Source organism: Bactrocera dorsalis, chromosome 1 (assembly GCF_023373825.1).
Source record: "Bactrocera dorsalis isolate Fly_Bdor chromosome 1, ASM2337382v1, whole genome shotgun sequence".
NCBI classification, from domain to species: domain Eukaryota; kingdom Metazoa; phylum Arthropoda; class Insecta; order Diptera; family Tephritidae; genus Bactrocera; species Bactrocera dorsalis.
The window spans coordinates 64727577-64747323 of record NC_064303.1 but is presented as its reverse complement, the minus strand read 5'-3'; the positions used below and the strand labels follow the sequence as shown (position 1 = coordinate 64747323).

Below are 19747 nucleotides of genomic sequence, written 5' to 3'. Positions count from 1 at the left end.
AGCCGTTAGTGAGACCAATGGTTCAGGAGCTAGGCTATGAGCACGTCTTTCCAGAAACTTTAACTTTAACTTCTAGCTGGGGTATCTCTGTAGTTAAGCACCTCATACACCAGTCACGCATAGTTACCGCTGGAAGCTTAGCCACCACGATTGGTACAGCCAATGCGTCCCACTGATCTATAGGGATGTCCATAACACGCAATGCACGCAGCGACTCATGAACCGTATCCACAATACTCAGTAACGACTGCGATGACTCATGGGTAGCTGTTTTGAGGTTAAGAAAACGGGATACGTGTATTTTCGCTATCTGCTTTTTGTTGTCATAGCGGTCCTTGAGAGCCTTCTAAGCCTCCTGACAGCCACCTGAATATATTCCACCAATTAAAAGAACAGTAGCCGAATTTGCCGCTTGCTGAAAATTTCCCCAACTTAAAAGCTTCTGGATATGTCGAATTATGTACCAATGTTTCAAAGGCATCTTTGAACGCTAACCATTTACACATGTTTCCATCAAACAACGGAATAGCTAACGGGTCTAATTTGAGATCAACCAAATGCCCATCCAGAGATGTAGTGGGACAATTTTGCGTTCCTTCAGCGACATTAGATTCAACCCTTGACGATGCGATGAGACGATTAAGTCTGCTGCCTGCCGCAGTATACAACTGATTCCAAAAGTGCATCATGTGGCCCCATCTCGGTCTCCTCCAGCCAAACGATTATGGTTCTCCATGAAACGCTCAACATGCGATTCAAGCGATTTAAGCTCTTGTTGGAGATGAAATACATGACGGCTTTCCATGGCACCTTCCGAGACACGAGCACGTATGGGCTTTATTGCTTTCACTTCCGATGACCGCCAATTAAGTTCCGCCATGAAACACACAACCGCAATAACAAACAATTAAAAAAAATTTTAAAATATATGTCCTCACAGGAGGCACCAAAATGTAAATAATTAATTTTACCAGCGGGTAGAGTTCTCAATGCTTTATTGAGATGAGTACCATCAGCACTGAGTTACAATCAGAGAAGAACTTGTACATACATGTCCTCCAGTATTTATAGGAGTACAAAGGAATTTAAAATACCGTAACTTCGAAATATTAACAAACAAAGATAATAACAAACAGAAATCTATATATGTATATAAAAATGAAATGGTGTATAGTTGTAACGCTAAAACTCGAAAACGGCTGAACCAAATGAAATACTTCCTTTGGGGGATTTGTTTGTTATTACTACGCGCAGGTCATGTCTTAAAATCAGAACAAAATATTAAGGGGCGTGGCACCTCCCATACAAATTGAATTTTTCAAGTCGAATATCTTCAAAAGTGTTTAAGGTAGGAACTAGAAAATTGGTACAGAGCTACAGGATAACAACACCACTCTCACCTATAAAACCGGGGGCTATCGAATAAGGGGGCGTGGTACCTCCCATACAAACTAAATTTTTTAAGCAAAATATCTGAAAGGGTTCAAGGTAGGGACCTGAAAATTGGTATAGACCTATATGGTATCAAAAGCCTTCTTACACATAAAAGAAGGGGTAATCGGAAAAGGTGGCGTGGCACCTCCCATACAAACTGAATTTTTCAAGGTGAATATCTTCAAAAGTGTTTAAGGTTGGAACATGAAAATTGGTATAGAGCTATAGGAAACAACACCATTCTCACCCATAAAACTTGGCGTTATCGAAAAAGGGGGCGTGGTACCTCCCATACAATTATTTTGGTTGTTAATCCACCATATATTTATCTCATTTTCCACCTAGCACAACATTTTGGTTGTTTCTTGCTATTTTTGTTTATTTATCGGTGACAGTAGCGGTTATATCGTAATTTTGGTTGTGTTACGTGCTATTTTTGGTTCATGGAAACGGCAGTTTTATGAAACAAACACAAATTAAATTAAACGTCAATTTTGCTTTGCAATCGAACACGCAAAATTTAGAGGGCAATAAAAATGCGCCTTGCTTTACTGATATATTGATATATTTTATGTTTTAAAGAGTGAGTTATTTAGCGAAAGTGATTTAGCGTGTTGGTGAATACCGATTTATGTACATTGGAATTTATCATTCGATTGATCTGCTTCTTTAGTATAATTCATTCATTTTTGGAGTTTTCAAAGGTAAGTTATTGGTTCGTAAAACCTTGTATGAACTTTATACAAATGAATGATCATTTACAATTAGATATTTGTTACGATGCCAAGAATCAGTACGTATGGTAACACTTCTCGGAGTTCCCAGGCCGCAAGGAGAACACGAAATAGCAGAGCACGTCAAAGGGAAAGTGTTATTGAGAGGGTATCACCACGAAATAGACTGCTGGAGAATAGCACGCACCAGTTAGAAGATGTCAACCAAACATACAATCAGCAAGAACGATTGAGAGAAGGGAAGTTCACAATCAGCAACAACGATCGAGAAGAAGGGAAGTTCGTGCTCGCCAAAGTGATGAAGTAAGATCACAACATGCGATTATTCGACGACAACAGCGGCAACATCTTTCTTTTGTGAACATTGAACACTTCCCGTTATTCCAAAATCAACAGCGGCGGATGAGCTAAACGCATGTCTGAAGTCATCGTATTTGTGGAGGTTTGTTGAAACCATTTCATTGACCATGAATATGCGAGTTTTGCTGCAAAACGATAGAAGTGCGGAGGTTTTTTCAAAAGAGCTGCTGCGAATCGGAAATGGATAAGTTCCGATAGATCCTTGCAGTGGATTAATATCGATTCCAACTACGATTTGCCAATTCACATCTAATAAATATGAACTAATCAGTAGTGTATATCCAAATATTGCTCAAAATTATGGTAACTACGATTGGTTAAGCACGCGCGCAATTTTAGCAGCAAAAAATATGGATGTCAACGACTTGAATTGGACTATTCAAAATCAAATTCCGGGAGAACTGCGGTCATATTAATCAATCGATCGCGTTGAAAATGAAGACGAGGTAGTAAATTACCCAGTGGAGTTCTTAAACTCTTTGATGCCGTCTGGAATGCCGCCTCATAATTCACCTCTCAAAGCTGGGTCTGTAGTTATTATGCTACGGAATCTTCATGCTCCCAAACTGTGCAATGGTACTCGACTGATTGTGACCAAGCTAATGGACAATTTAATAGTGGCAAGCATTTTGAAAGGCCCGTTCAAGGGAGAGGAATGCTTACTTCCCCGAATTCCATTAACTTCAACAGATTTGCCATTCCAATTCAGACGTTTGCAGTTCCCAGTGAAACTTGCATTTGCGATGACAATAAACAAGTCACAAGGGCAGTCGCTGGAAGTATGCGGCATAAATTTAGAAATGTCTTGCTTTTCACATGGCCAGCTCTATGTGGCGTGTTCCCGTGTTGGAAAACCTTCCTCACTGTTTATTTACGCCGCGGAACAGAAAATCAAAAATATCGTGTACCGTGCAGCTCTAAACTAAATATGTACTAAAATTATATATTTTCGAGACTCGATTAAAACTAATACAATTGAATGAGAATAGTACAAACTTAATTTTATTAAATTGTCAACAAATCCTGGACGCGATATGTCAGCACTATTGAAAAGAGTAGCATTTTTCAAGCAATTCAAAAAGCATTAATGTACCCTCGAAAAAAATGTTTATCAGGCAGGTTCTGGCAATTCACTTCCGAATAAAATTTGTAAAAATTTTGTCAAATTAGGTGCAGAAAGTATTTTCCACAAAATTTCACTCGGAAGTAAATTGCAGAACCTGCCTGTATATCATGTTTTTTTATTTAAATTTTTTATCAAAAACTGTTCAAAAAAATCAGCAATAATATTTTCTTCACTATTTTTCAATATTGTGAATTTGTCAAGGACAAAAAAGGCGGTATTTAAAGTATACACAATGAAATTAGAAAAAATCGTTCATATTCTATTAAAACCAATACCGTTTTAATTTTTGAAATGAAAAAAAAAATCTATTTTGGGCAGAACGATCAGCTGGTCAGCTAGTCTATATATATAAAAGAAGGTTGTTATTAGTTACACCATTGTGAACTCAAGAACGGCTAAACCGATTTGGCTGAAAATTGGTGGAGACGTAGCTTAGAACCAGGGCAAGGACATAGGATACCCTTTATCTCTTTATGTCAAAGTTTAATACAAGTCTTCTCAAAAATAATACAATTGCTAAATATTTGGAATAGAAGAAAAGAACTGCAACCAAATGCGCAGTGAAATAGATTATAACTGGCTCAGTAATCAGTCGTTGAGTATGTAGTATACCACGTGCATTCCAAAAGACTGATGTTATAACCATTCCAGCCGCCTTTTTCATTTTTCCACGCCTGAGAACCAGTTCATCATGTGTAGTCCACTACAATGACTGTCAATTGGGCTCCAGTGGGAAATGATGGAGCTATGTTTCTATCACTGACGAAAAATTTCTGCTTTATTCCGATTAGAGAGCACTTAAACACTTCTCAGAATAAGTTGTGAGTTCTTTTTGTTAGATTATGAACTTCCGAGGCACCTAATTTGCTCATTTCGCCTGTTTCCAGGTTAGCAAATATCTTTTTAATGGTGGATTTCCCTGAGCCCGCATTCAACAGTATTTTCCCTAAAAAGCCAAATGCTTTATTAACACACGAAATGCTTTATGATCCATTTTTTTGTAAACTAACACAAGTTGCTTCACAAAAATGCTAAGTATATCTCATTAACTAATAGCTATAATCCAACTAATAGAAATCATATAGATAGTAGTATTATCTATGTATCAGCCACAGAGAGATGAGAAATAGAAAGCTTAGATAAAACAGTATTGTCAGATCAGACTTAAGATTATTAGAAAACAAACTGAAAACTAACGTAAATAATCCTAAACAACCATTGAATTCATTTAAAAACAAGAAAGGAAGGGCTAAGTTCGAGTGTCATCGAACGTTTTATACTCTCGCATGATAAAGTGATAATCGAGATTTCATTATCCGCCATTTACATATTTTTTTATTTTGCTGTAAAATTAATTAGATTAGGATTAGATATGGTTTTTGGTCCATATGTGGGCGACGCCACGCCCATTTCCAATTTTTTAAAAAAAGTCTGGGTGCAGCTTCCTTCTGCCATTTTTTCCGTAAAATTCAACATAACCTTTGTATGGGAGGTGGACGTGGTTATTATCCAATTTCTTCCATTTTTTAACTGTATATGGAAATGCCTGAAGGAAACGACTCTATAGAGTTTGGTTGACATAGCTATATTAGTTTCCGAGATATGTACATAATACTTAGTAGGAGCGGGGCCACGCCCACTTTTCCAAAAAAATTACGTGCAAATTTGCCCTTCCTTAATGCGATCCTTTGAGCCAAATTTTACTTTAATATATTTATTTCTGGCTTAGTTATGACCATCTTCGAACTTAACCTTCTTATGGAGCCAAGAAATACATGTACCAAGTTTCATCATGATATCTCAATTTTTACTCAAGTTACAGTTTGCACGGACGGACGGACAGACAGACATCCGGATTTCAACTCTACTCGTCACCCTGATCATTTTGGTATATATAACCCTATATATGACTCTTTTAGTTTTAGGACTTACAAACAACCGTTATGTGAACAAAACTATAATACTCTCCTTAGCAACTTTGTTGCGAGAGTATAATTAAAAATATATCTATTTATGACCCAGTAAACGTAAGCCTATTAACGAAACCAGGGGTCGAATAGTTACATCCGTGCACGGATCGGCAAACATACGAAAGAAAATTATGTGATATGTGAATCTTATGCGGTGATTGGCATTATGACATATAGGACGATAGCAAACGGATCGTAATGTGTTTTCAATTGACAATAATTTTTAAATACCACATTACTTTGGATCGCATTTTTAAGTCACAATAGATGTGGAACTGTCAAAACAGTTTCCAAATTTTCAAGAACTAACACAATTTAATTAAATGTCAAAATGCGGAGATAGCTAAGAGATCGTAGCAGTAGCGTAGGTATAACAAAAAAAAACAAGTTATGAAACCTCATTAACAAAATTTTCATTGCAGATGTATCGTTGAACAAAGCATTGGAATCTTAAAAAGACGGTGGAGAATTTTAAGATATGGCTAGAGAGGAAGGTATCCTCCCACAAAAGTGGAAGATTCGCTAACGTTTGTGAGTCATTACATAACTAGCGGGATTCTGAAACCAGTCTCTAGTCTCTGTTTGAGACATTTTGAGGCAAAGTCTCAATTTGAGACTAGTTACTATTCACTAAACAGTCTCTAGCGTTAGTCTCAAAATATTGAGACCTGGTAGTTAGCAGGTCACAAAACTAAAAAGAGCTCTTGTCTGCCATTTTGAATATACTGAATAGAGATCATCATAGATATTAATCGATTGTCGTTTCTCTTATATTTTGTAAGCAACTCAAACACGAAAAGGTTAAAAATAAATCAGTTTTACATAAATTTCGTAAATGTTATGAAACAAAGTCAACATATATTTTTATTTTAATTTAATATTTGTTATCGACATATTTTTATTTTCATTCAAGTGTAAAAACATCTCTGAATAATGGAATGTAATAGATTTTGTGCCTGTCACTTACAGAATAGCAATATCATCTCAAGTCTCAAAAATTGTCTCTAACTTAAAATCTCAAATTTAGAGACTTGAGACTGTCTCAAGTTACAGAATCGCACGGAACATCTGCATAAAATTGAGGCGGTTCGCTACCCCGGTGTCTATTTCTTGTGTCTGATAAGAATCGCAATTTTGAGGTTCGTAAGTTATTGTAAATTTTATGCAGATGTTATGTAATGACTCACAAACGTTAGCGAATCTTACACTTTTGTGGGGTGATACGTTCCTATCTTACCATATTCTAAAACGATACATCTACAAAGAAAATTTCGTTAATGAGAACTCATAATTTGTTTTTTTTTATACCTACGCTATTGCTACGATTTCTTAGCGATCTTCGCACTATTTTTTTATCCCATCACTTTCTGTAGAGCTCAAATAAAAAAAAGTTCGATCCATTTTGATATTTAATTGGATTTGCTAGTTTAATGAAAATTTCGCAACATTTTTGAGAGTTTCACATCTATTGTGACCTAAAAATACGATCCAAAGCAATGAGGAATTTAAAAACTATTGTGAATTGAAAATACATTACAATCCGTTTGCTATCGTATGTCATAATGCCAATCACCGCATACGATTCACGTATCACGTAATTTTCTTTCGTAAGTTTGCCGATCCGTGCACGGATGTAACGATTCGAACCCTGATTTTTATGTGACGAGTGATACGTTCATGGAACGATTCGACCCCATTTTTTTTCAAATTGAGAACGCCATACAATCCACTACAGGGGCAAAAATGGCTTCATACAAAAATTAAAAGAAGTTGCAAAACCAATTGTGACGAACGAGTTAGCGACGCTGAAGATAGCCTAAGTAAATTTCACACTGAACCTAAACAAACAATAAAATTCCCGCATTATAAGCACTACAAACAGAATTCCATAACGAAAAACCGATAAGCATAATAAAAATATCTTTGTTCTTGGAAGTAAGCAAACATTCGCATAAGTATAAATAGCAATAAAAGGCTAGCCATTCAAAAACGCTACTCCCTTCCTTCCTTTTCCTTCCTTATCGGCAAAATGTGTGCACATTGAAAAACGTGGTAAAAACGCAGAAGTCAGCCATCTTTGCTTTGTTTTCATTTGAACAATGTTGCCATTGCCCAATACGCATATATAGTTTTGAGCACATCTTTGTTTTCAATTACAATTTTTTACAATATAAAATATCAAAACTGAAAACAAACTATTAAAAATAGTTTACATATTTATAAATAATAGCATTCTGATTTTGAGTTATTTTAAGAAAATTTCAAACATTTTGAACAGATTGAATTATAAAAGTTGATAATTACTGCAGTATATCGATATTGGCAACCCTGCGTTGTGAGAGAGCAATCAGCTGCGACGTTTGCTGCGGCAAAATCCAAATGTCGCGAATTCTCACGTCATCCCACGTCAAGGAGAGAAGGGAGTAGCGTTTTTCACTGTTCTGTTACATTGCGCGCCCATAAGATAGGTCGTACCAGCTGACTCGGGCCACGATTCTGCATTTTTGACTGGCTAGCCTATAAGATTATAAAATATAGTCAGTAAGAAATGATTAATAATAAATAATATAAATAATTTCTTTACTTGCGACAAACAGTTTGTTAACAGGGGGCTCAACCGTAATTTTCGTTTGAACTGAACCTGCCATATCCTGACATAAAGGGATAAAACTAAAATATCTTGTTCCTGAAAAAGGAAAAAATAAAGTCCCTCAAAAATTGGAAGCAGCACCGATAAACAGCGGAGTCGCGCTGGAATATCTTAAAAAGAGACGAAAGCTGTTTAATTTGCGTTGTCCCTTATTGAACACTAACTTCGAGATGCACAGGAGATTGCAAACCTCGTGGCTCAAATTGCTGCTTTAACTACATCTCTAACTGAGAACCAACAAAGAGTGGTTACAGGGGAGAACAGTCTGCTAACAGATGTGACAATTACGGATCAGCACGAGGACTGCAAATCAAATATAATCAACGAAATGCAGATTAACCTAGATATTTTTAAAGCATTGCCAGACTTCACGGGCAATATAAATTAATACAGATCCTCTATAAAACATGCGTGGATGCACATAGAAAACATAAAGGAATATGCTACGAGTACAACCCCAACATATTATACCGCACTTTCGATATTGCATTCGAAAATTCAAGGAAAAGCAGCCGATATTTTAATCAACCACAGCACGAAGTTCAACTTCTACTCGATCATAAATCGCCTCGTATGCAGACCAGAGGCCTTTTTACGTCTTATTAGACGAAATAAAAAGGATTACGCAAAACGCAAAGACGAAGTGGTGGCCTATCAGAAATGCAAAAGTATGCGAATCAAGAAGCTGTCAGAACGTTTATTCATGGCTACTACTACTTCTGTTTAAAAGTACACAAGCGGCACCTTTTGCACCTACAATCAAAAGGACTTAGATACCGCGATGACCAGCGAAGATATAGACCAAACGTGCAAGTGCAATATACACAGAGTGCACCCACCCTACAGTGCCAACCAATGGACGCAGATTCCTCATGGCAATGCAGAAGGCCCACCAACTTCAACGTTGCACCTTTACAAAACAGCTATAACGTCAAATGCAAGGACCCAATTAGAGGAGATCCCCAGAAGAGGCACCAAAATCCTTCACCTCGCAAAGCAGTTAATACCCTCATCGACACTGGATCAACAAATAACCATATACGCTCTAAATGCAATATCGATGAGTCTATTCCAATTAAACTTATTAAAGTGAAAACTCTTCATGGTTTCCCAGTAGCAAAATCCAAACGAATAGTATCAATATTAGATAACCTCCTTACATTTTTTGAAACTGATTCCTTCGAAGAATTTGATATGCTTCTGGGCGAGCAGGGACTCAGAACAACCAAAGCAGAGATTAACCTTTTCGAGTATAAGCTCAGTTAGAAATATAGGGCCAAGAAAGAAAGGGAAATTTTGCAAAAAATTAAATTAATTATACAGTAAACAATGAAAAATGTAGATCTGAAATTGAAAAAATAATTCAACAAAATGAATGTACTAACTCAACATAACCATTTACAACCACTGTACAAACCACAACTAGGACCAAATCCGAAGATCCTATCTGGACAAAACAATATCTATACCCTATCTGATAATATGATGATTTTATAAACAAGGAAATAAATAAACTTTTAGAAAGTAAATCTTTTTTATTATTATTTTACATTGTACCTAGTATATAAAAATAAAATACTAACCACAATTTTAGTCTAATTAATTAGGAGAGATAATTAAAAGCTAAATGATAAGAAATACATTTGCTGCTACTGTTGTCTTAATAGGTCAGAAGGCTTCTTGCGTTTCAACCGAATTTCTCGCCCAGCAGTTTCGATGAGTCTGGAGGCTTCCACATTAACGTTCTGTCTAAGCCTCAGTTTGTGAGACTTTGCTATTTTGGAGATTTCATTTACCACTGAATTCACGCCTAGATCACGGTGTAAGTCAACAGATCGAATGTGCCAAGGAGCATTAACTAAAGTTCTTAGTACCTTACTTTGAAAGCGCTGAAAGCTGGCAATACAGCTTTGACTATAGCAACCCCATAGTTGAGCTCCGTTAATTTCCTGCCAACTACGTGGTTAAGTTTGCCAAATTTCACATCAAGCCCGATCCTTTTTTTTAATGCTCTTTCCAGCGTAGCTTAGCATCTAAGGTGGTACCTAAGTACTTAGCACTGTTATGATGTGGTATAGGAAAGTTATTTATAAAACTTTGACAATATGCCGGCTTTTTCAAGGTAAAGTCGACATGAATTGATTTGGTGCTAACAAAGCTGTGTGTGAAATAATCCAACCGAGTAAAAGTCCGTACAATTCACCCATTTGGACAGTTGCTAAGAAAGGTACCGACGAACTAGGAAACATAAAAGCAGATGGTTGTAGACTTTCAAAAGCTAAACGCTCAAACCATTACAGATACGAGTTACCCCATACCTGATGTAGCTATGACAATACAAAATCTTGGTAATGCAAAAATATTTGCAACTTTAGATTTGGAATCTATTTTTCACCAGATTCTTATTAAAGAATCTGACAGAGAGAAAACAACATTTAGTGTAGATGGAGCCAAATATGAATTTCTTCGCATGCCATTTTTGACTGAAAAACGCTCCGTCAATTTTTCAAATGTGTATCGATGATATCCTGAGACCATATATTGGAAAATTTGCGTATGTTTATATAGAATATTTGGGGCACATAATTAAATACAGTAAAATCACCGTCGATCCCGTAAAATACAATACACAATACAAAAATCTAGGTCTCGCAAACTATTATCGAAAATTCATAAAACATTTTGCAGCCATTGTCAAACCACTTATCACGTTTCTAAGAGGAGACAACGGTGGCATATCAAAAAATCAAAGCGCAAAAATTAAAATCACATTTGATGAACCTGCAATGGCAGCATTAAGTAGGATAAAAGAAGAGCTTCCAGCTCAGGTTGAACTTTTCCAACCAAATTTCAGCAAACTCTTTGAATTAACCACAGACGCTAGTAACTTTGCAATAGTAGCTGTATTATCACAAAATTAAAAACTAATATCATTTTTTTCACGAACACTTAGCCAAGAATTACTCTAGAAATGAGAAAGAGTTACTCGCAATTGTATGGTCCTTACAGAAAGTCCGAAATTACGTATATGGCTTAGCAGATTTCACTATATACACCGATCATTAATCTTTAATTTTTGTCATATCAGAAATAACCCCAACACAAAATTAAAAAGTTAGAAAAATTTCATCGAAGAATATGTGCTAAAGTCACTTACAAACCTGGACATCAGAACGTTGTTGCCGATGCGCTTTCCCGCCAAAAAATTAATAACACATCTAATACTGATAATTCCCACATTCACCATAAATCTCCCCTATACAAAAAATCATACGTGAAAAACAACCATTAAATTGCTTTAAATTAATATGCTAATAGAAAATAATAACAAACAAAAGAGCATTAATTCACAGTTTGAACGAATTCTTGAAACACTCGTTCCTAAAGCAATAAATGAGAATTTAATAATAGGAGAAATTTATATCGAAATACAAACTATAACTAATACTATTAACTTCGCAAAAAATAAAAATTTTTACTCTGGCACACTTAATTTGAATGATGTGCATGAAGTAATAAACCATGAGGAGTTGGATCTTCCATTAATTAATATATTGGAATATTCTGATATCCATATTTGTAATTTAGAACAGGCTATTATTACAATTTACAAATACCCAATACTCGAAACTAAATGTAGATTATTTAATGTATACCCTTAAGCTCATAAGCATGGTAAAATTATTCTAGATCCTAATATAGCAAAATGTAATAATTACACTGGACTCCACACAAAATTATTGCCATTCAATCCAACTTGCTGGCTATGTCGATCGAAATTATCTTAGTTAAAAAAATCACCATTATCTGCACCTATATTGCACCAGACGAACAATTTACCAGTACAGACATCCTGCAATTAATCAACCAAGCTTCTACTCCTTTAATTTTCGCTGGTGATTTTAATGCATGGAGTCCACTATGGGGATCTCCAATAGCCAACAAGAGGGGCAAATGCATTGAAGATGGTTTACTTTCCTCTAACTTAATATGTTTGAATAACGGATCCGCGACGCACTTTTCCACTCACTCCACTTTTTCCCATGTAGATCTTACAATGTGCACCGACACACTTGTCACAGAGTGCGAATGGAGTATACTCGATCACCTGCATGGAAGCGATCACTTCCCCATTGTACTAAAGTTGCACCTAGGTTCAACAACTAAAAACCACAAAATAAATAAGGTATTCAAAACTGATTACGCTGATTGGGAGAAGTTCCAGACACATTGTGAGATAAATAGCAATAATACCCCACTATCTGACAACCCTAACCAAGAAAGTGCGAGTTTAACAAAAATTATTCGTTCAGCAGCGAATGTTAGCATTCCTCATACAAAGCCAACAGCAAGTTCAATGAGTGTTCCTTGGTGGAATATAGAAATCGCTGAATTGCGGGCAAAAAAACAGACAGCTTGGTATGAGTACAAACGGGCTCGAAGAACACTTAATATCTTTCGGGAAAGCCAATGCTCTTTTCCGTCGTTCCGCGAAACAGGCCAAGCGTAAATGTTTTCAGGATTTCACAAGCAAAATAAATCCTTCGTCTAGTCCTAAGTTAATATGGAACGCTTTAAAAAAACTTTCTGGAGTGCCTAGAAATCTAACCATTTAATGCGTAAAGGGGCCAACAGGTTTGGTAACCAATCCATTCGAAATTTCCGAGTTATTTGCAAACCACTATTCTGAAACAAGCTCAGATATTTCATTCAGCAAAGGAACTCCCGTGTTCGGACTTACATATTGGCGAAACGCTTTGTGGCCAATACATAGTTACACAGACGCTTAACTTCAACACCCGCCAGTTCGGTGGGGTGTCCAAAGGTATGCGTCCCCAAGTGTCTGAGTCTTGACCTCCCAAAAGCAGAACAGTCAAGCAGGAAGTGCTGGCTTGTTTCTACCGCATCTTCTTCCAAACAGCTTCTGCAGTCGGCATCTGGTAGGATTCCCATTCTTACCGCATGTAGGCCAATAGGACAGTGGCCTCTTAAAAGACCCACTAACAATGAAAGGTTAGCCTTACTGAGGGCTAAGAGATCATTGGATCTCCGACGATCTATCCTGGGCCAGAAGGCTTTTGCAACCGCACAAGTGCCGGTGCTGGCCCAGCGTTGGACGAGCATCCGCGTGGCCCAGCTACCTAGTAATAGACCACAAGAAGAAACAGGAGCGCGGATCCGTTCCCATTCTACCGATAATGATTCTAGGGTAACTTTCCTTGCTAACTCATCAGCTTTGCAATTACCTACAATTCCGCTATGGCCCGGTACCCACACCAGTCTAATCACAAAAACTCTAGCTGCTAGAGATAACAACGTTAGACATTCTTCGACCAACCCTGAACGCACTGTGAATGAGTTCAAGGCCAATATAGCCGCTCTACTGTCTGAGTGAATAGTCACTTCTCTGAAGGTGGATGCACTCCGTAGCAGCAAATCAGCTGCTACCTTGATGGCTGCGACCTCAGCCTGGAATACACTACAGTAGTCGGGAAGTCTGAAACAGGAGTTGATGGAGAGCTCCCGACAGTAGACCCCCCCACCAACCTTCCCCCCAAGCTTTGACCCATCTGTGAAGAAGCTTGCTGCCCCCCTCCTCCAACGGCTTCTTCCCACCCACATCTCCCTCGTCGGTATGTGGGCAGAGAAGAAGCCGCCAGAGTTCGGTTTGGCGACTCCATGATCCAGATGATATGGTATGCAGTCAAAGTTTGTAAGGATATCCGAATGACCAGATGCACGTTGCTTTAAGAAACCAGATTCTCTGAGTCTGATAGCCACCTTCGCGGCTATGCATCTACCGGCAATGTCCACCGGCGTTATATTCAAAATTGCATTAAGTGCCATTTTTGGGGTGGATCTTAACGCACCACATATGCTAATTAGCGCAGCCCGTTGAACGCTTTCGAGTTTCTTGGCCGTGTGGTCTTCCCTAAAGCCCTCCACCACGTGAAGACACCATAGAACAAGATGGGTTTTACTATGGTGTCATAGAGCCAGAGGACCACTTTCGGTGAGAGACCCCATCTTTTGCCAATAGCTCCTCTGCAGCAGTATAAGGCTCTCTCCTCGATATTCGGCTTCCATGAAAGCTTTTTATCCAGGATGAGCCCTAAATATTTCACTGTATCCGCCGGTTGCAGGCGAATACCTCCCATCTGCGGCAACGGTGCCGCCGGAATTTTATATTTTCTGCTGAATAAAACCATTTCTGTTTTGTTTGGATTAATGGCGAGTCCACTTCCGACCGCCCACTTTGTTACAACGCTGAGATATCCCTGCGTCAACTCGTACACGGTACTAAGGAACTTTCCTTTGACCATAAGTGCTACATCGCCTGCGTAGGCAATCACCCGACAGCCGTGATCCTCTAGTTTTTTGAGCAATTCGTCAACGACTAGGATCCATAGAAGAGGAGAGAGAACCCCACCTTGTGGTGTTCCCCTACTCACACTGCGCCTCACGCGCGCGCAGAAGACTGAGAATGAGGCACTTGAGGTTCGATTCAACCCCAAGACCGTCAAGAGCAGTTACTACTGCCTGAGGCAGGACATTGTTGAAAGCTCCCTCGATATCAAGGAAGGTCCCAACAGCGAAGTCCTTGGCTTCAATGGCTTCTTCGAGCCATGACACAATAGTATGCAAGGCAGTGTCCACTGACCTGCCTTTGCGATAGGCATGTTGTGCTTTTGACAAATAGTCTCTCTGGAATGCTATTCCTTATATGCCATTCCATCAGTCTCTCCAGAGTCTTTATCAAGAAGGAGGAGAGGCTGATTGGCCTGAAATCCTTGGCCGTGACATGGGAGCCCCTGCCAGCCTTCGGGATAAACATAACCCTGACTCGTCTCCAGGCCCCCGGGATGTAACCTAATCTGATGCAGTTCGCATTGATAGGTGCCAACCAGCTGCATGACACCTTAACAGCCTGTTGCAGCTGCGCTGGTATGATGCCGTCTGGTCCCGGGGACTTGAATGGTTTGAACGAGTTAATCGCCCACGTCAAGTGCCGCTCATCCAGGATGCCGACAAAGGCCGCGCAATCGTCAAGCGGCACCCCGAGAGATCCCCTCACAGAGGACATGTTGCTCGGGAAGTGAGCGTCGAGAAGCATTTGAAGTGTTTCTTCGCTACTGAGAGCCCACTTCCCATTTGCGTCCTTGAGATACCCCAGGGACACTGGGGTTTTTGCGAGAATACGCCTGAATCTCGAGGACTCGTGACAGCCTTCCACTTTTTCAAAGAAGTACTTCCACAAGGTCCTCTTGGCCTTCCTTAACTCGGACTTATATATTGAAAGTCCTGCTTTATATAAAGCCCAGTCCTCGGACAACCCACTTCTGCGGGCCTTGTTCAAAAGCCGTCTACAAGACGCCCTGATATCTGAGAGCTCCGTAGTCCACCATAGAGGTTTCTCTTTGCCCTTCGGCGATCTCAGTGGACAAGACCTCTCCAGCGCAGCCTTGCACGCCGAGCTGAAAACTTCAACCCACTCCTCCACCGCATCGGTAGTGGCCAACGAGTCCACCCCCGGTGCGCGTGGGAGAGTTTGTCGAAGCCTCCTGCGATAACCCTCCCAGTCTGTGTTCCTAGGGTTCCTAAAAGGTTTCCTAGGTGGACCTTCTCCGGCTAGACTAAACTCGATGTACCTGTGATCCGAAAAGGAGTGATCGTCGAGGACCCTCCAGTTCGATATCAGCGCGGCAATCGCTTGTGAAGTTAGGGTGAGATCGAGAACCTCCTCCCTGCCTGCGGTCACAAAAGTAGGAGAGTTTCCTGTATTACAAATGCGAAGATTTTCGCCAATAGTATGCGGAGGTAAGCCAGAAATCTCCGGTGTCGCACTCCAATTTCGCTGTCACTATGTCAGCGCTGCTGAAATTAGGTAAAAGAAATACCGTTAATTCATTCCTTACCAGCATACAGGCTCTGTTCCTACCTGCATCATTGGCCATCAGGAGCCTATGGCTCTTTGTCCTCAATTCAGAGATCCCGTTACCAGTCAGCCACGGTTCCTGGATCAGGACGACATCAGCTCCGTCCTGTTCCAGACGGAGCAATAGATTGGCGGAAGCCGCCTTCGCATGCTGGAGGTTAATCTGGAGGAATTTCATCCTTCAGAGGAATTTCATCCTTCAGATTTTCCTCCAGGAGCGCTATTTCAGCGCCCAAGTCATGATCGACCCGAACCTCCTCAAACAGTTGTTCGAGGCTGAAGACAGAGTCGCCAATCGACGAACCGCCCCCAACATTCGCCACATCCGAGAGACTCGGATCGACCACTTCCACGGCCATTTGGCCGTCGGCGCCCTCTGACGCATCAATTTCCACGGTCGTTTGACCGTCAGTACCCCTTGTTTCATCCGCCGCAGCCACCGCAGCTTGGGGGCCATCAGTCCTAGCATCAGATGGAAGTACTTTCAGCACTACCATCTCAAAACCATAGCTTATGGCTCCCTTTGTGTTGCTGAGAGGACCGATGGATTCCGTGTTTAGCATTATCGGCGCTTGCCGATACGGCTCATCAGTCCTCTCCAGCCTTAAAACTCTCCAGTCCTGCGTCGGAAGTGAGGGATTACAATATCTGAGGATTTCCTCAATCTCACTTGGATTGGAAGGTTCGGCCGGCAGCCAAACGCGAGCCCTAGGACGAAGAGGAAGATCCTCTTTGGCCCCGGCCTCCAGTCTGGCTCCCTTCCAGACCTCCCCCACCTGAGAGACTCCCTTCTTGTATAAGGAGGCCGATCTCTCGTCAGCGCAACTTGTGAGCTTGTGCAGCCCCTGGTGCCAACCGGCACTCACGCACTTCGGGGGTGGCCCCGGGTTTTCCTTGACCACCCTTAGGAACAACGATGAGATAGCCGCCGCTACCCTCTTCCATTCATCATGGGAAATGGCTCCGTCCTCCCTACTACGGTCGAGCACCCCCAGTACTATGGCCCCAGCGCCTTTAGGGATTTCGCTAAAGGTTGGCGCCTTTCCTGTTCGCTGTTTCTTAACAAAGGAGGTTTCTCCCTCGTGCGTCCTCTGTCGCTTGACCGCCGGTTCTGTCCTGTTTGTTTCCGGTCCTACCATATCGTCCTCGCTCAGCACTTTCTTGGCCCACTCTAGTGTACTAGCATGTTGCTCAGAAACCTGACCAACATGCTTGTCACCGTAGCGTTCCACGATTTTGGCCGCCAACCGACGGTCAGACTTTAGCTTTCTAGCTAAAGCTGCTTTGCTTTTTCCCCTGTGGATCCCTTCACAACTCTAGCTGAGGTTCCCCTGCTAGTGCTGGCGCTTCCGCCGCGTATGAAGGATCCACCCTTCGCTACTTCTGTTGCCGGCGGTTTAGCGCCGGTTACCCCCAGCCAAAGGGCAGAATATGATACGTTTTATTACCAACTTTCTCACAAACAGAAAACTCAAAGTCAACGTAAATGGTTTTCTTTCTTCAACTCTCCCGCTTTCTAATGGTACGCCGCAAGGCTCACCTCTTTCAGCCTTCCTTTTTATCATTGCTTTCGATGATATTAGTAGGATGATAAAAAATTTCAAAGGAGTTGAGCACCAGATCTATGCTGACGATGTCCTAATCTACACAAAAGTCTCTTACGTTAATTTAGCTCAATCCTTATTTACTAATATACTCGCCAGAATTGAGACTTGGTCACTGGAGTCTGGTGCTTCACTTTCTTTAGACAAAACACATATCCTTCATGTATGTAGGAAGCAAAATTGTAACCGTATTTCACTTACCCACAACCAAACTAACATCGAATGTAAAACACAGCTGAAATTACTAGGATTAATTTTTGACCCTAAGTATAATTTTAATGCTCACTGTAAATATGTCAGAAACTCGTTAATGACACGATTAAATATTGTTAAATATCTCTCGTCTAAGCATTCATTTATTCATCCGAACACACTAGTCAATGTTGTCAGAGCTTTGCTAACTTCAAAAATAGATTATGGGCTCCCCATCTATGGCAATTGCTCCAAAAGCAGTATCAACCTTTTAAATGCACCATACCATTGCGCAATACGGCGAAGTCTCCGGGCGTTTCCAACCTCGCCAATAAAAACGATAATGGCTGAATCTGGTTTACCAACTATTCAAGATAGAATTATAGATTCTTCGCTCCAAATTCTTGCGAAAACGGCTGAGAACACCAACCCATTACTAAATACAACTATCACCCATGCCACGAAAAAAAGAAAAATTCCAAGAATACAATCGGCTATTTCGAGATGCTTAAGTTTCGCTAAAGAAAATAATATTTTACGTAACGCAACATGCAAATTCACCACACGACATCCTCCCTGGCTGATCAATGATAAAATCCTACAGAATAAGCTTATGTTTTTGTCCAAGCAAAACACACCAAACGTAGTCTTTCAACAAACCTTTGCTGAACTAGAATCTAATTATACAAAAAATGGCTGGAAGCTATTGTTTACGGATGGCTCCAAGTCCATCGATTCCACTTCGTTAGCAGTTGTCACTGCCACAGGAGAAATTATTTGCAATTGGCTTCTCCCCTCAACGAGCTCTGTATTTACCGCTGAAGGATCTGCTATCCTTCACGCAGTTAGTAACGAAAAAAAGACTAAAGGAAAGTTCCTCATTTGTACAGACAGCAAATCGTGTACTTATGTCTGCAATAACGTCTCCTTCCAATCGCAATCCCATAATAGAAGTTATCAGGGACGCGGTCATTGGTGCCCCTCAGAAAATCCAAGTAATGTGGATCCCCGGCCATGCTGGTATTTCAGGCAACCACTTTGCAGACCTCGCTGCGAAAAATTTAGCCAGGACTCCTGCCTTAACATACTATGCCTCATGCAAGCAAGACATTTCTAACCTTAATTAGCACAAACGGCATCAAAAAAACGCAAGCGAATGGAAAACATATAAACACCACTACGCGGACATAAACCCAGCCAGAAATCGAATAATCTACTCGTCAACAGTTCCAACTAGCGCAATGAAGACATATACTCGATTAAGGATTGGACACACTATCATAACACACGCCCACTTACTATCGGGTAAAAGCCCATCCATTTGCCCCCTTTGCGAGGACACCGCTTCTATCAAACACTTACTCACACTCTGTCCGATGCTTCACTCAACAGCTCACAACTCTGCAACATTGATCTCATAAAACTACTAAGTGAACCTTCAGAAAAAAACGTTATGATTGTTTATAGATTCTTAAAAACCAACGATTTGTTAAAACATATCTAAGCAAATTACACCTTTACTAACCCTTAGCAAATAGAACTTTTTACCTAGTTATAATTACAAGGCGGCTGAAGGCCTCATAGCCCGTGCTGCGTTTATGTATTTATATAATAAAACTTCTTTTGTTATATGAATTATTATAAATAAAAAAAAATAAATAAATTACACTGGATCGCAAATCTGAATTTGTTTTTTGTTCCACGGATGCCACTATCCAATTTGTATGTGAAATGGCTCGCT

The 19747-nt window shown here is 40.1% G+C and overlaps 1 protein-coding gene across 1 annotated transcript; it reads right to left on the bottom strand.

Annotated features, from left to right (window-relative positions):
- Positions 1–16368: 16368 nt before the first annotated feature.
- Positions 16369–17349, bottom strand: LOC125777823 (uncharacterized). The gene has a single exon (XM_049453634.1). It carries the CDS (start codon positions 17347–17349, stop codon positions 16369–16371), a length of 981 nt encoding a protein of 326 aa, XP_049309591.1.
- Between the last annotated feature and the right edge of the window lie 2398 nt (positions 17350–19747).

What these genes read in the sequence shown, in the direction of transcription:
- LOC125777823 (XM_049453634.1), bottom strand. Translation starts at nt 17,349, where the DNA reads ATGGTAGGACCGGAAACAAACAGGACAGAACCGGCGGTCAAGCGACAG.